Genomic DNA, 16,586 nt, shown 5'->3' with positions numbered 1-16,586 from the left:
ATCACTTTAAAATGTTAACTGAATGGCCTCACACATCCTTATCTGAAAATGATGACTTCAGTTTTTCCCAGAAACTATTCAGGGTGTGTTATTCATACATATTACTCACCCTTTGTAGGCTACAACTTCAAGAAATATCCTTGCCATACATATGAAGAAGTAAGTGCGGATTTAGGAGGATGATAACTCCATGACAGAACACTGGCATCAGATGAAAAAAATACCAAGCTCAGTCTCCCACTATTCCAGTTCAAATAATCCAGGAATACATAATTTCCCAAACTTTTCTTTGCCATATTCCTTGGTTTAATCTGAGCAGTCAATCATATACTAAGAGTACATCTATATTGTAGAATTAGCACAGTTTGATGCTACTTTAACTACCATATCTCAGTGTTATAGAATCAGAAGCTGTAGTTTGGACAGGCACCAGCACTTTTTGGAAAAGAAAGCCAACCTTGTGAAACTACAACTCCCTTGAGTCCATAGCACTGAGCCATAGCAGTTAAAGTGGGGTGACACTGTACTCATTCTACAATGTAGATGTACCTTTTCTACAGCTTCCAGAAAAACCTCTACAAGATTCTAGGGATTGTATCCCAAAGAAAGATACTGTGGGAATGAGCTTTGATGGATCTAGATTTAGAACACAGCAGATCTTTTGCATGCAGAAGGTCATAGGTTCATGCCATCAAGTCTCCACTTTTGGTGGATCTTTTTCACATACACAGCCCCGCTTCATCAAGGAAAGTGGAGCCATGTGTGAGCGGAAGAGTCCTGCTGGATCAGACCAAAGGGCATGCTGTTCTCACAGTGGCCAACTACTTGCCCTTGGGGAGCTCAACAGCAAGACAGAGCTACAACGAAATCCCCCACCTTCATGCTCTCCAGCACCTGATGTACAAATGCCAATGACTTCTGTCACTAGAGAGAAGAAGGATTAGCAGAGAAGTGGCCCATATTATTGTTTCTTGCAGCCAAAACCACAAAGAGTCTCATAGCATTTTAAAAGGCTTTGCTGGAATAGCTCTTCAAATCTATTCTGACTTATGGTGACCCTTCTCCTGGGGTTTTCTTGGCAAGATTTCTTCAGAGGTTTGCCACAGCTCTCCTCCGAGACTGAGAGAATGCCCAGAGTCACCCAGTGGATTTCAGTGGCTGAGCAGGGAATCAGATCCTACTTCAACTCTCAGTACCAGCCAGACACTCAAAACACTAAATAAACTTTCTGAAAAGGCGAATAAATTATATTTTAGAGGAGTTGTAGATTAAGAGGTCTGTGATCCACAGAAACCCATATTAAAATGAGATAGTCTTTAAAGTAACATCTCTTGTTGCATTTGCTGCACCTGGTAGCCTTCGTTGGCCCTGTTGACATGGATTTGCCTATTGTCCCCTATAAAACTGTTCACATGGACTGCTATCACTACATGATTTGGTGATATCATTTTCACCAAGTATGGTGCACGTATGTATGAATGTCAGCATGGCATCCCTGCTCAGCCATAAAAACTCACTGTGTAACTTTGGGCAAGTCACATTATCTCACAGGAAGGCAAAAGCAAGTCACTTTGAACAAAACCTGCCAAGAAAATCCCATGATAGAATCGCCATTCAAAGATCACAATTCATAGAAATCAATGGGATGACATTGGGCAAGTCACACTCTCTCAGAGGAAGGCACTGGCACCTCCCCTCTGAACAAATCTTGCCAAGAACAACTTCTGGTCTTGGAAGGCACACAACAATGGGAAGTTCTTCCTTTTTATTCTGATCTAAATCACCCATCACATTCATCTTTTATTGCTGAGCCCCAGATTCTAGTACTATGAGAGCATGAGCCAGCTCTAAAATAGGAAAAAGGGGCAACTGTTTAGGAGGAAAGGAGAGACATTACTATTTGTCTGATCAGGACAAGTCAACTGAAAAGCTGCCAAAGCTTCCGCTTCTCTCTGAGCTAGGGATGAATTTGCAATGCAAATCAAAAAAGCATGTTGGCAGCTGATAAAGTGTGCATTTGTTACCAGTGTGTGTGTGTAACAGAGAGAAAGAGACATCCACCCAGCAATGAACAAGTATCACAGAATATATCTGTCCTCCAGTATTGTATGCATCCCATATCCCCACAGACCTACATGCGCTTGCCACACCCTTTGCAACTTCCCATTTTGCTTCCCTCAGGCTACTTCCCTGTTCAGGTCCACTAAATTCATACAACTTCACTCAGCACTTTATACTGTGGTCCCTCTGAGCATACAGAGAGCGCCTTTACCTCACTGCTTTGAAGCCAGAACCAATTCCATAAACAGCTGAAATTTGGAGGGAGAGGAAGCTTGCAAGGAAAGAGTAGGTTTTTCATTGTGTAGTGGTTTGAGTGTTGGACTGACTCTGGGGAACAAAGTTTGCATCCCCTCTCATCCATGAAAACTCACTGAGTGACCCTTGGGCATATCACACGCTCTCAGCCTCTGAGAACCTATGATAGGTTCCCCTAGAGTTGGAAATTACTTGAAGATACACAACAAAAACAAACATAAGAGAGTGAAACCTGTTTGTGTTGAAGCAGGAATTACAGCAGGCGTTGCTTGTCACCTGTTTGCATGACAAATAACACCTGCTGTCCTTCAAAATATGGGATTTCTCCCCAGTTTCTACTTTGGGAGACCTATATCCAAACCAATGTCAGGATCTCTAACCTTTTCCAGGTTTGCCTTTGTCTTCTTCTTGAGGTTGAGAGAGAGTGACCTGCCCACGGTTGCCTAGTGGATTTCCACATTCTGGTCTCCAGAGTCATAATCTAATATTGCACTATTGTTATGCTCATTGCTATTGGCCAAACCCAACATCTTGTGGCAGGACATTCCACAGGATAATAATATCTTCAGTGTAAAATGTGATAGCTTTTGTTTGTCCTGCACTTTCAATTTATACAAATAGGAACAACCATGTATATACCTCAACGGTGAGCAACTGCAATTGATCTTGACCAAAGGGGTTCCTGGACTGTCCAAAAATACCCTCTTATGAAGAAAGCTAAACTGATAATGGTGGAACTTGACTTCCGGTTTTGAAAAACAAGGATTTTAAAAAATATTAAACAATAGAGAAGGACTGCAACCTATTGCTTGATCTGGAGACTTTAAGTAGATAACAATTGCCTTCCAAACTATTTTTTAAGCCAGATAAATAGCCTAATGCTACATAAAGTTTTCAGGACTGACATTTTGACCACCCAACTAGACCAGTTTCTCGATAATGCAGAGGCCTTCCATGGCCTATCTCTCTGTCAATAAACATCTGCTCCTCTTTGGGAACAATACAACCCATCCATCAAGTCAGGCAAAAATCATTTTCTTTGCAATGCATCTCCCACCATCCTATCCCTGAGAACACAAAAGTGCAACTGCACAATGAAGTGCTCAACCAGATGAGCCTAGATTTTGGGGCCATAATTTAACATTTTCCCAGGACTGTTGGAGAAAGCAAAATTCAGATCAGCATCTTTGTCCATTCCTAACCCTACTTGAACTCTCCTCTGATGGATTGCCAGGAATTCCACCTGAATAATGCAGCTTCCACTGAGCTCTCCTTCTCAAGACATGGCTACCTATTCCAGAATCCCCATCTAGCTAACCTTTCCTTTCTTTCCCCAATACATACATCCCTCCTCTGCCCTCTTCCAGCCCTTTAACATGATTGTCTTTGTGTCCCAGGAGGAAAGGCACCCTGTTAACATTTAATATTTTTTATTCATTCCTCCACTCAGTGGAGGAGGAAAAAATGGCGCAAGAGGGGGGTTGAAACATGCTTTCTTCTGCCTTCTCTTCTCCCCCCCCCCTTTTGCTCTCTCTTCCCATCCCCCTTTCAGAGGGTGGTTAGTCAATGCAAATTGTCTCATTAAGGAGAAAAGGAGGCGGGAGACATAATTAGGCGGCTGCTGCATATTTATTATGAGGAAGCTGGAGACACAAAGGCATTGGGGGGATGAAATGGGGGAGAGTGGAAGGGGAATGAGAGAGAGAATGGATGGAAGGAAGGAAAGAAAGAAAGGAAGGGAAGGAGGAGGGGGAAATGAGACATGAAAGCAAACAGGGAGGGAGATGTGATGTAGGAAGTTTTTTAAATATAGGAAAGGGAGAGGGGATGTAGGAAGGGAAAATGGAGCAGCAGACACAATTGAAAGGGCAGAATGGAAAGGAAGGGATCCCAATACTAGGTGCATTTATGGAAAGGGAAGATATTTCCAGGTAAGAGCGTGGCTGCATCAGGCCACGTTTCCTTACCTGGAATGGGGGCTGGGGAGTGGGAGAGATAGTAGGGGGAAAGCAATAGGAGGGAGGAGTAGAGGGAAAGAGAAAGAAAAAGGGGGAAAACCCAAGATGATGGAGTGGAGGGAATGCAAAGGACAAAGCGTGACAGATGAGGGAGCGAAAGCAAAGAGGGAAAGGCGGCAGAGAGAAAGAGATGGTGGAGGAGATGAAAAGAGGCTGAGTGGGACCTAGAAAAAGAAAAAAAGATTGGGGGGGGTGCAAAAAGAATATATGGCAAAGGAGAGAAGGAAAGAAAAAAGGGACGTGAGATGGAGATGAAGCCAGGAAGAAGGGAAGGAAGCACGCAGAACCAAGGAAGGGCCCCGGAAGAGAGGATAGAGGAAGAGAAGACTGGATAGATGGACTGAGAAAACAAAAGAGAGAAAATCAAGAGGAAGATGGAGCTTAAGGCAAAGAAGAAGGGATGAAGGGGGAAGAAGGCAATAGAAGGAGGAAAATGGAAAGGAAGAAATGAATCGGGGGAAAAAATGAAAAATGAAAGGGAGGTGGGATGGAGGGATGGAGCCAGGACCTAAGAGGAGGGAAGGAAGCATGCAGAAGGGAGGAAAGGCCCAGGAAGAGAGGATAGATGATAATTTGGGAAACAAAAGAGTGAAAAGCAAGAGGAAGATGGAGCTTAATGCAAAGGAAAATGGATATACAGAAGGGGGAGAAGGCAAGGGAAAGGGATGGAGGAAAATGGGGGAAAGGAGGAAAAAGGAAAAGAAAGGAAGAGAAAAGAAAGGCAAAGCAGGAGGGGGCTGTAGGGGAGGTGGTGGGGCTGCAGGCGCAGGGGGAGGGGTTCCTTGCAGGGCGATTAACGGGGAGATTAATGTCGAGGGGTGACAGGGGAGGCAGCGAGAGTCAATAAAACGAGAGGCACAGTGACAGCCAGCGCTTTAAATTACCCTGCGCAGTGGGGAGAGGGAGGGGCAGGGAGGAGGCCTTCTCTCTGATCTCCCCCCACCCAGCCCAGACTCTCCCCACACTTCCCTAATGCCCTTCAATCCCCCATTTGCAACCTCCCCTAAATATCTATGCTCCACATCCCCTTCATCTTAACTGTGCCTGTGCACTACACACAAACATGTAGACACATACATACACACATCCTGGACCCCCCCCCCCCCCCGGGTCTCTTTGCCAACTGCACCATCATCAAATATTTGCTTAAAATGGTTGATCAGAGAAATGTTAACAGCCAAGGGGGAGAGAGGGTAAAGGTTGTGGCTGAAAACAGCTTCCCCAAATATAGAAATTGGGGGAGGGCTACACTTGAATATATATTTCTATTAATCCGCAGAATTTCCTCCCTTTAAGGAGTAATTTTTGGTACAATGCAGAGGGAAATCTATGCAGGATTTGGCTGCTCAAAAGATACAGACCTCAGTGCCTCTCCTTGTCACCCCCCCCCCCCTTCCTCCCTCGCTTTTGTTTAATCCGGCAATGCATTTAGGATTTCATTTGTATGTGATTTGCATACAATATTTGGTCGAGGCACTCTGGGTTTCGGCTCCCTCCAATCTGCTGCCGTCTGGAGGAAATGGAGGCCAGGGTGGGGGGGGGGATGAACTAGAATAATCTCTCTCCCCCCCCCCCCAATATGGACCATGCAAATATACTTTTGGCCATCCATCCGGAAGCCTGGAAGTCAGTCTGAGAGCCAGGATAAAAGAGGTTGGCTGGCATGACATCCTGAAAGCTTCTATTTGAACTTGGCTCAAAGGAGGGTCAAATTGGCACCAGGTTTGGGAGCAACCGTGTCGGCAAACAAGCTTGAAGTGTGGGCTTTCCCAAAATGCAGTATTAAATGGATGCCGCTGTGAAATATATCCGTACTCCAAGCCTTTATACCAGTTATGGATACAGGGATGGGGTGCAGAAGAGCCAAAGGTGTCAAAATCATTAAATTTCACAAGCTCGTCTTTAAGAATCACCACTTGAAGCATTCAGCCTAGTTGCTTTGTTGAGCATTCAGGGTGAATTTCAAAACTGACAGTCCAAAATGTCTATTCATTCCAATTCTTTTTTAATTTGAACTATGCAATTTCTGCCAAGTCTAGAATTTGCATCAAATATGATTTCACATTCATGCACATGAGCAAGTGTGAAAAGATGAAGAAAAAGGTGTTATAGTTGCACGCATGCATACAGCCTCATAATGTGACTCTCGTGTGTCCTCTCCAAGGGCATTTGTGAATTAAGCGACAATTGCATGACACCTGGAGCTGTCGCCTGTGATTTGCTGTCTTCCAGATGTGTTGGAACACCAAAACCCATCATCCCAAGCTGCAATGGATGGTGGGAACTGTTGGCCTGATTTATGCTGGTAAACCTACTCAAAGTAAAAAGAAGAGTAGTGGACATTACAACCCCAACCAGCAAAATCACATGAAACCAATCCTTGATTTACAACACTTGTATAAATCCGACCCTATCACAGGTCTTTCTGGGCCTGAAAGTATGTGACCTGTCCAGGCTTGGCCAATGGGTTTCCATGGAGACTTGAGAAATAAACCCTGATCTTCAAAGTCATAGTCTTCTCAAAGCACTATGCCACACTGCTTCATGTTCCCTGTCCCAAACTAAAAACTCAAAAACAGTGTTAAGATATTTACAGCAACCTATTTTAGATTTTAGGTTCCTTGGGGCAAGGAACAATCTTTGTATTTCCTTGCTTCTTGTGCCACTTGGCAAAGGTGAGCAGTGAAAGACCTCTACTAAGAATCAATAGTTGCAGAAACAGAATAGTTGCATGAAGAAAGTTAAATAAAGAACACAAGAATAACTCTTCTGGATTAGACCAAAAGCTATCTAGCATTGTATCAGGACAGCAGGCAATCAGGTGGTCCAAGAGAAGACTTGCAAGCAGAACAGGATGGCAACCTCCCATTTGTGTCCCCCAACAACTGGCATTGAGTGGTACAGCAGCTTCAATTTTGGAAGGAACTCATCTGATCATAGAGCCAGAAGGGATCCAAAAACCATTTAGTTCAACCTTTTCTAGTGCTTCTGAGAGGTAGCCATGTCATTTTATTTTTACTTTGTGTGACCCTATGAACATGAAACCTCCACGCACCCTGTTAGCAACAGCCCTGCTCAGATCTTGCAAACTTAAAATCCTTTGCTTGACCAAGTATATCAACTTGCAATACAGTCTTCCTCTTTTATGACTGTCTTCTACCTATCCGAGCATTATAGCCTTTTCTATTGAATCCTCCTGATAGGGCCAAAGCATAACAGCCTCAGTTTTCTCATCATGACTTCTAGGGAAAATTTGGGATTGATTATTTGTCTTTAGGTCAGTCCACAGATCTCTCCTCCAACAACACATCTCAAATGAGTTGGTTCTCTTGCTACCAGGTTTTCCTATTGGCCAGTTTCATAACCATGTATATAAATGATAAATACAATGGCGTGGACAGACTTTGGCATTCAATTGCATCTAAATATTTGGAGAGCTTGTCTAGGACCTTCATAGCTGTCCTTATTCATTCGTCTTTAACAATTGCACAACCTGAGAGATCACTGATGCGTGCCTTGAAGTCATTTCCGACTTATGGCAACTCGAAGGCAAACCTATCACATGGTTGTCTGGCCAAGAATTGTTCAGAGGACGTTTGCCTTCCTCTGAGGCTGAAGGTTTCCACAGCTGAGTGGTGATTCGAACCCTGGTCTCCAATGACCTCATACAGCACTGTAACCACTACACCATGCTGGTTTATACGATCTTTAAAAAACCACACACTGAATCCAAAGGAGAGTATTGTCAGCACTGAGAGATGGCTGAGAGATTCTGGGAGATGCAGTCCCTTAAAGCCCCTTTCCCAGCTTTTGCACCTAGCTAGAGCAGCAAAACCAACTAACAAAACAGTACTACTATTTGAGTTAAGGGAAGGACTCCATTTAAACTATTAAAATAGTGAAGCAGAGTCACACTGCAAACGATCCAGTATTTGAACAAGACACATATATTCTGCCCCCAAAGGAAATGATATATCACAACATCCCCAAGCATGTTTAGTTCTTTTTGTGCCAATGACACAAACCACCAAAGAACCACACCAGTAGTGGTCAACAGCCAATACTAGAAAGCCTTTTTGGACATTCCCATTCCACGAAATATTTTACTTAGCAATCACATTGTTGCGAGGTGTCCTTTTGGAATAGGAACTTGGATTTTAAAATTTTTATACTGGAATAGTTCTGTGGATTGAACTTATCAGAAGACAGCTTTGGCCCAAGAAGAGAGGGAGGTGGGACGGAAGGACTGTGGAAGTTATCTTAGGATGCAAATTAAGGACTTTGGTTCTATGGGGTTTATGGGTGAATCTATGCAGTTGAATTAATGCAGACTGACACCACTTGAACTGCCATGGGTCAATACTATGCTATCCTGGGATTTATACTTTGGTCAGGCAACAGCACTTTTTGACAGAGAAGGCTAAACACCTTGTAAACCTAGGATTCCATAGCATTGACCCATGACAGTTAAAATGGTGTTAAAGTGCATTAATTTTACAGTGTAGATGCACCCTAAGTCTATAAGTGCCATGTGTTATGTGCCAACAGGACATACAATATTCTCCCTACACACATTTTGGGCACCTTTCAGATGGCAGTTTAGATGCGAGTTAAGCTTTGAGTTAAAACCTATGTCCACTGAATTCACAATTTCAGGGAACTGTTGGCAATATGAACTGGTTCTCTGCAATTGTGTGTGCGCGATTGTGTTTGTACATGCATGTATGTGTGCAGAGTCCAAAGGGTGGTTTCTAGCACTCCAAGGGAAGGCTAGTTGCAATATCAGTTGTATATCAGGGTCTTATGTTGGTTGAATCCAAAGAAATGAGTTATCAGGGGAAGATGTGTAGTTTGTCTGTGTTTGCTGCTCTAGTGGTGTGGCCTTTCCTAAACTGGACACCATTCAAATATGTCAGGCAGCAACTTCCATCCCTTACTGTTGGCTGTGGATAGTGGGATACATAGTCTGGCATCTCTGGAGGGTACCCAAGTGGGAAAAGTTGGTAACACAAACATAAAACTTTAGTGTTATTGTCCAATGGATTCAAGGCAAATGGATGTCTGCCTGATATGTACGAACTGCCTTGTCCCCAACTGTTGTGTAAATTGGCATAGAAGGGTCTTTTCCCCCTACTTGTATATGTTAATTTTGCTTTATGTCTATTGCAGCTCTGAAATGTTTCCTCTCCCCAAATGTACAAACTGGTACTGTATCGAATGGAGCTTCTTTTCCCTTTGACTACAAATCCCAAAATCCCCTTCCTATGTACTCCACAAAAGAAATTTCTAAAGCTCTGGGTCAGTGAGAATAATGGGAGCTGTAGTCCAAGAACATCTGGGAGGCGTTAGGCTTCCTAAACTTGATACCTGGCTAATATTATTTTATAGTCAACCAGATAACACGGTAATGAAATCCCGAATCTGGTACTAAAGTACAGAAACCCCATATATATGATTTAATTTAGCTGCCAGTCATCGGGGAATAATGCCTCCTTCCTAACTTTTGTCTAATTCCCCTTGAAAGCCCTGACTCGGGGATCCTGAGCTATTGGATTCCATAAGTTAATTATGTGCCGGGTGAAAAAGTAAGAGCTGCAGTGCGAGTTTGTACAACGTCTGTTTGTAGATTGTGCCTCATTGATTTATTGACTAGCGTGGGATTTTTCTACACTTCCTTGGGCTTTGTTTACAAAGTCAGCCTCGAAACAAATGCTCCCTTGCAAGGGAAGGCTCAGGAGTTCGCCGTAATAAAAAGGGGACCTCTGACCATATACAGAGTGCCCTGTCTGACTTATTTGGAAGATTTCTAGGGGACCTCACAGTAAAACCAGTTGTGGGACAGATGTGAAAACACAAAAATCAGTATTAACGTTCTATCAGCCACCATTGTCATTTTTCATAGGATGTGGAGTGTTTAAATGCAGGAGGAATGACCCTGATGGCCCTAAACAGAATTCAAACCCCCGAGCTGCCCAGTTATGCCTGCTTTGAGTCATATTTAAGAGAGATAAAGCAGGATATTACTATTATTGTTATTGTTTTGTGTATTGAAGATCTTGGCAACATCTTGTTTAACAGAGGCTAAAACAGGATATTATTATTGTTTTGTTATTATTCATAGTAATAATAATTCTGTATACAGTATTGCAAGATTTTGGCAATGTCATTTATCCATTCAGCTTCTATGCAAAATGGGGACACAAAAGCTGCCAACCTCACAAGCTTGTTGTAGAAAAGATCAAAGATCTTTGTATTTTTGAAAGAAAAGGTCAGCTGTAAGGCAGCTTGGAAAGGAAAAGTGTGGTATTATTTATAAATAGCGCTGAAGTTTGGTTCCAGCCAACTATTTCCGGTTGGGACATACGTAGATATTCTTTGAAAGGAATGCGATGGCTCATATTGTGAAGTTCTGGGAGGGGAAGGCACCGTTTCCTTGTTCACACTTTTTTATTTGCGTGGGTTTGGCAAGAAATGTTGGTGTTTCCCAATTTATCCATTCGGTTTTTCCTCTGCAGCTACTTTGGCAAGCATGCTCCTCACTTGGCCTTCCTACTGGCTTCTTTTCCCTCCCTACAGTTATATACTGGAACTTAAGCAAATCTAAGCTATTATTATTCTTTTTAAAGTAAACTCAAAGGGGTCACAATGTGGGTGGACAACCATGGATGCTTAAGCAGCTGAGTGGGAAAAGGAAAGGGCCTGAGGCTGTTAGGAATGGTGGGAATTGAAGTCCAAAACACTTGGAGGGCCAAAGTTTGCCCATGCCTGATCTATATCATAGAATTAAAGCAATTGAACACCACTTTCACTACCAAGGCTCAATGCTATGGAATCAAAGAAGTTGTGGTTTTAAAAGATCTTCAGCCTTCTCTGCCTCACCAAACTACAAATCCCAGCACTCCATACCACTGATCCATGGCAGTTAGTGGTGTCAAACTGTATTAATTCTACAGGGAAGATGCACCTTATAGATGCACCAGATTGATACGCCAATTATCTGCCCTGGAAGCCAAAGATACACTAAATATTAAACAACACAAAATTGGAAATGCCAGGTGGAAATTGTTCTGAAAACAGGTATTTTTAAAATCTTAGATAGCATTGTCTTCCGAATTATGGTGACCCAGTGGATTTCATTAGATTTTCTTAGGCAGAGGTGGTTTTGTCAGTTCCTTCCTCTGAAATAGAGCCTAGTATTTGTTGACAGCCTCTAATCCAAGTACTAACCACCCAGCTTAGCTTCCAAGATTCAATGGACCTGATACCCTTAGGGTATTTAGGCAAGACCAATGATAAATGATAGCTTTTGTTGTGTGCCTTTAAATTTCCAAAATTATGGAGACCTTAAGGATAATCTATCATGGAGTTTTCAAGTGCTGAGAGTATGTGACTTGCACAGTGTCACCAGGGTTTTCGTGGCTGCACGGGGATTCAAATCCTGGTTTCCAGGCAGTCCAACAGTCAAACTAATCCACCACAGTGGCTCTCAAGTGATGTTTAATAGTAATACCTATTTAAACTATGTGTTTTTGCTCCTTTTTTGAGCAATCAAAGAGAGCTGAGAAGCCAAGGGCCAACTAAATAGCCATGGAGGGTTACAGGTTGCCAATTCTGGAGTAACCAAAGTCCATGCCATGTTGGGTATAAACCTAATCCAACTCCAGTATGACTTGCACAACCTCTATCTCCTCCATGGATTTGCCGAATACAGTTTCCATCGTTCATACGCAACATGATCACACTAGATGGGGACAATGGGAGTTGTAGTCCTATGCCTTTTGAGGACAGGAGGCTGTTCTGTTACATAACCATCAATGCTGTTTCTCTCCCCAACACATTTCCATGCCCACCTTTGACAAAAAAAAGCAGTTGACCACTTCCAGAAATACAGAGCATTCAAGCTCAGAGTGAAAAAAAAAAAGACATGGCTCAAGAATGGAAATAAAATTTGGCCAGAGCTGGCTAATACTTCAGAAACTTTTCGAAACCCACATCTGTTTGAAATCCTTAATTTGGAGACGTCCATTATTTAAAAACATACTTGTGGATTAATGTATCTTCCATATCAGTTGGGTAAACCCAGCACTTATTCTTGGCCCTTCTCTCTCTCTGGAGATGCACAACATTTTACTAACAAATTCAGCTTCAGCACTCAAACACACAAACATTTGTTTCAGCTGAACTTTGACTTCAGAGAGCAAATACAAATCCTGCATTATCGTTGTGAGCAAATGAACTCATGGTATTTCTCTGCCCAGCCTCAGTTTTCTCATCTACAAATTGGGAATGACTGTAATGCAAAGTGTCACCAAACCAAACACAATTTCGGAATTGTGTCATTTTTAAACAGATCACAAAAACACAGCTGGAAATCCAACCAGGACATAATAGCTCAACCACAGGATCAAAATACATGGACAAAGAACACTAAAGGAAAGGATCACAGTGTCTCTGAGTGTGTAGGAAGTGCATTTCGCTCACCATCATAATTTCTGGGATGGAGGAGAGAGACAAAAGGGCTCAGTATTCACACTGATACAAAACCCTGAACCCAAATATATACTGAACAAAAGGACAGGACATATACCTGTGTCCTTTCCATTCTGAACTTCTAGGAAACCTAAGAGATAACCCGTTTTCTCTTTTCTCCCTTTAATGTTTCTCCTATAACCCCAAATCTGCATCTGTATCCTCTAGATTTTTTACCAATCTGATTCATCTTTTTAAGCTCACACTCAATTCAGTTTTCTCTTTTCCCCCACCGAATAAAGGTAGAGAGGTAAGCAAGGCAGAGCGAAGAGAGCCAGCAAAGGCGGCTGAGCGAGGGAAGGAAGGAGGGAGGGAGGGAAGGAGGGAGGGAAGAAAGATTGTAAAATCAATTAAATGAGTTGCTAACGGAGCGTCGTGTCGACAATCTGTCGCCGAGTGGAAAATATGAGCTGCCCAAATACACTCCTGCCTTCCACACCTCCGACGGGCGGCCTTCCCAGCGCCCTTCCATCACGCCTGGGCCGCCTGTCATGGGTCCGAATGAAGGCAGGAGAGGAAATCCAGGCCAAGAGGGTCAGGAGGCAGGTGGAAGGGAGGAAAAGGGGGCAGGGGAAGGCTAAGAAAGGAAGGAAAGAAAGCGAGGAAGGAAGAGAGAGGTGTGCTGAGGTGGGGAGATGGATGGAGGAGATCAGGAACCAAAAGGATGGACGAGAGATGAATGAAATGATTGAGAAAGCAGAGGTGAAGAATGTGTGCAAGGGGGCAGAAGAAGAAATGGAAGGGGGAGGATGAGCAGAAAGGGAAGAAGGAAGAGAAGGAGGGGGGAAGAGAGAAGAAAGAGAGGTGTTTTGAGGTGGGCAGATGGATGGAAGAGTTCAGGATGGAGAGAAGAGATTAACAAAATCACTGTGAAAAGCCAAGAGGTGAAGAGAGGAATGTGCTCAAGGGGGGAGAAGAAAAAGAACGGGAAGGAGAAAGGAAGGGAAGGAGGGAAGGAGGAAAAGAGAAGACAGAGAGGTGATTTGAGGTGGGCCTATGGATAGTATTAGTAGTAGTAGGAGGAGGAGGAGGAGGAAGAGGAGGAGTATTATGGAGGAGGTCAGGAACCAAAAGGTTGGACAAGAGATGAACACGATTGAGACAGGGCAAAAGGTGGAGAAGGCAGAGGAGAGGAATGTGTGCAAGGAGGCAGAAGAAGAAAGGGAAGGGAGATGAAGGGAAATGAAGGAAGAAGGGAGGGAGGAAGACGGAAGAAAGAGAGGTGCCTTGAGCTGGGCAGATGGATGGACGAGTTCAGAATGGATAGAAGAGATTAACAAAATAGGTTGCTGTGAGTTTTCTGGGCTGTCTGGCATTGTTCCAGAAGCATTTTCTTGACGTTTCGCCCACATCTATGGCAAGCATCCTCAGAGGTTGTGAGGTATAGATACCATAGAAGTGGGCGGAAGGTCAGGAGAGAATGCATCTGGAACATGGCCAGACAGCCCAGAAAACTCACAGCAAACCAGTGATTCCAGCCATGAAAGCCTTCAACAACACAATGGACAAAATGACTGAGAAAGGCCAAGAGGTGGAGAGGAATGTGTGCAAGGAGGAGAAGAAAGGGAAGGAGGAAGGATAAGCAGAAAGGAAAGAAAGAAGGGAGAGAGAGAAGAGAAAGGTGATTTGAGGGAGGCAGATGGACAGAGTTCAGGAAGTAAAGGTTAGATAGAAGGGATAGCAGGAGAGATTTTAAAGAAGGCCAAGAGGTGGAGAAGAATGTGTGCCCAGGGCCAGAAGAAGAAAGGGAAGGGGAGGGGATGAGGGGAAAGGAAAGGAAAGAGAGAGAGTCGTGGAAGGATAGGTGTGGGCCTGAGGGGAAGAAAAGAAAGATGAGGGGAGAAGGAAGGAAAGAAGGAGGGAGGGGAAAAGGGAAGGAAAGAAAGGGAGAGCTGATCTGGGTGAGGAAGGGAGAGTCCTGGAAGAGGAGGATCAGTACCCACCCCCAAAAAAGGAGGATATTGGGATACAGTGTTGGGAAATTTTCAGTGTGTTGTCAAAGGCTTTCATGACAGGAATCACTGGGTTGCTGTGAGTTTTCCAGGCTGTTTGCCATGTTCCAGAAGCATTCTCTCCGGATGTTTCGCCCACAACTATGGCAGGCATCGTCAGAAGTTGTGAGGTCTGTTGGAAACTAGGCAAGTGGGGGGGAAATCCAGGTTGGGAGAAAGAACTCTTGTCTGCTTGAGGCAAGTGTGAATGTTGCAATTGGCCAGCTTGATTAGCATTTAATGGCCTTGCAGATTCACAGCCTGGCTGCTTCTTGCCTGAGGGAATCCTTTGTTGGGAGGTGTAAGCTGGCCCTGATTGTTTCCTGTCTGGAATTCCCATTTCCTGAATGGCAAGAAGCAGCAAGGTGGTGAATCTGTAACGCCATTCAATGCTTATCAAGGTGGCAAATTGCAACATTAACACTTGCCTCCAACAGACAAGAGTTCTTTCTCCCACCCTGGATATTATTCCACAGATATATAAATCCCACTTGACTAGTTTCCAACAGATCTCACAACCTCGGAGGATGCCTGCCATAGATGTGGGTGAAACGTCAGGAGAGAATGCTTCTGGGATATGGCCAGACAGTGCAGAAAACTTACACCAACCTAATGTTGAGAGATTCTCATTTTCCTGGGAGAAGGCAGGGAGGAGGAGAGAGAAGGAAGGAAAGAAAGAAAGGAAAGGAAAGAAGGAAAAGGTGAGGAAGGAAAGAAGGAGGAGAAAGAGGGGGGAGGGAAGGAAAAGGGAAGAAGCAAAATGCAAGGAAAGAAAGATGGAAAGGAGAGAGGAAGGAAAGAAGGGAGAAGGAAAATGGAAGTGAGAGGATGGAAAGATGAAAGGGGGAAAGGGGGAGGAAGAAGAAGGAAGGAAGAAAGTAAAGAAGGAAGGAAAAGTGAGGAAGGAAAGAAGGAAGGAAAGAAGGAGGGGACGGGGAGGGGAAGGAAGGAAGGAGGAAGAAGAAAAATGCAAGGAAGGAAAGATGGAATGGAGGAAGGAAGGAAAGAAGGGAAAAGGAAAAAGGAAGTGAAGGGGGATGGAAAGAAGAAAGGAAGGAAAGGAGGAAGGAAGGAAGGAAGGAAGGAAGGAAGGAAGGAAAAGAAGGAAGGAAAAGGCAAGGAAGGAAAGGAGGAGAAAGGGAAGGAAGGAAAAGGGAAGAAGCAAAATGCAAAGAAGGAAGGATGGAATGGAAAGAGGGCGAGAGGAAGGAAAAAAGGAAGTGAGAGGAGATGGAAAGAAGAAAGGGATGGAAGGAGGGAGGAAGAAGGAAAGAAGGAAGGGAAAGAGAAGAAGCAAAATGCAAGGAAGGGAGGATGGAAAGGAGAGGGAAAGAGGGCAATGAAAAAAGGAAGCGAGAGAAGATGGAAAGAAGAAAGAAAGAAAGAAAAGAAAGAAAGGGAAGGAGAAAGAAAAGTATGTATCACAGGAATACCCCAGACACACAAACACACACAGAGAGAAAGAGACACAATCGGCGTGACCTCTCTCTCGTTCTCCCACCCCCCTCCCACCCCCACGATTACACACAGATGCCCTTCTGCATCCTCAGGACCCTGGTCAGTCTCCCTTTCTTGGATGGAGCAGAATGGTCGGGAGGCAGGAAGGGTGAGTTAGACTTGGGGGAGGAGGACTGGGAAACCTGCACCCCCGCTCCGCCCCCCCCCCGCCCCCTCCCACCCCGAAGCTGTCACTCTATGGGCAGCCCCCTCACCCAATACCCCGGCTTTGCCT

The 16,586-nt window shown here is 44.1% G+C and overlaps 2 protein-coding genes across 9 annotated transcripts in view; one reads left to right on the top strand and one right to left on the bottom strand.

Moving 5' to 3' along the window:
• Window positions 1-16,586, top strand: part of thtpa (thiamine triphosphatase) — a 56,513-nt gene that overhangs the window by 30,167 nt on the left and 9,760 nt on the right. Inside the window, exon 1 of one of the 7 annotated variants that reach the window (XM_062984225.1) lies at window positions 7-16,460. The exons of 5 other annotated variants lie outside the window; for them this stretch is intronic. In XM_062984225.1, the coding sequence (XP_062840295.1) occupies window positions 15,615-16,460 (846 nt within the window). In that variant the 5' untranslated portion in view covers window positions 7-15,614. Of the gene's footprint in view, window positions 1-6; window positions 16,461-16,586 lie in introns of those variants that run through there. One more of the 7 variants, XM_062984224.1, reaches the window with a different exon arrangement.
• Window positions 1-16,586, bottom strand: part of zfhx2 (zinc finger homeobox 2) — a 33,822-nt gene that overhangs the window by 16,695 nt on the left and 541 nt on the right. The gene's annotated exons all lie outside the window — the stretch shown is intronic.

The sequence above is a fragment of the Anolis carolinensis genome, chromosome 6 (assembly GCF_035594765.1).
Source record: "Anolis carolinensis isolate JA03-04 chromosome 6, rAnoCar3.1.pri, whole genome shotgun sequence".
Taxonomy (NCBI): domain Eukaryota; kingdom Metazoa; phylum Chordata; class Lepidosauria; order Squamata; family Dactyloidae; genus Anolis; species Anolis carolinensis.
This window is presented reverse-complemented; position numbering and strand designations above follow the sequence as displayed.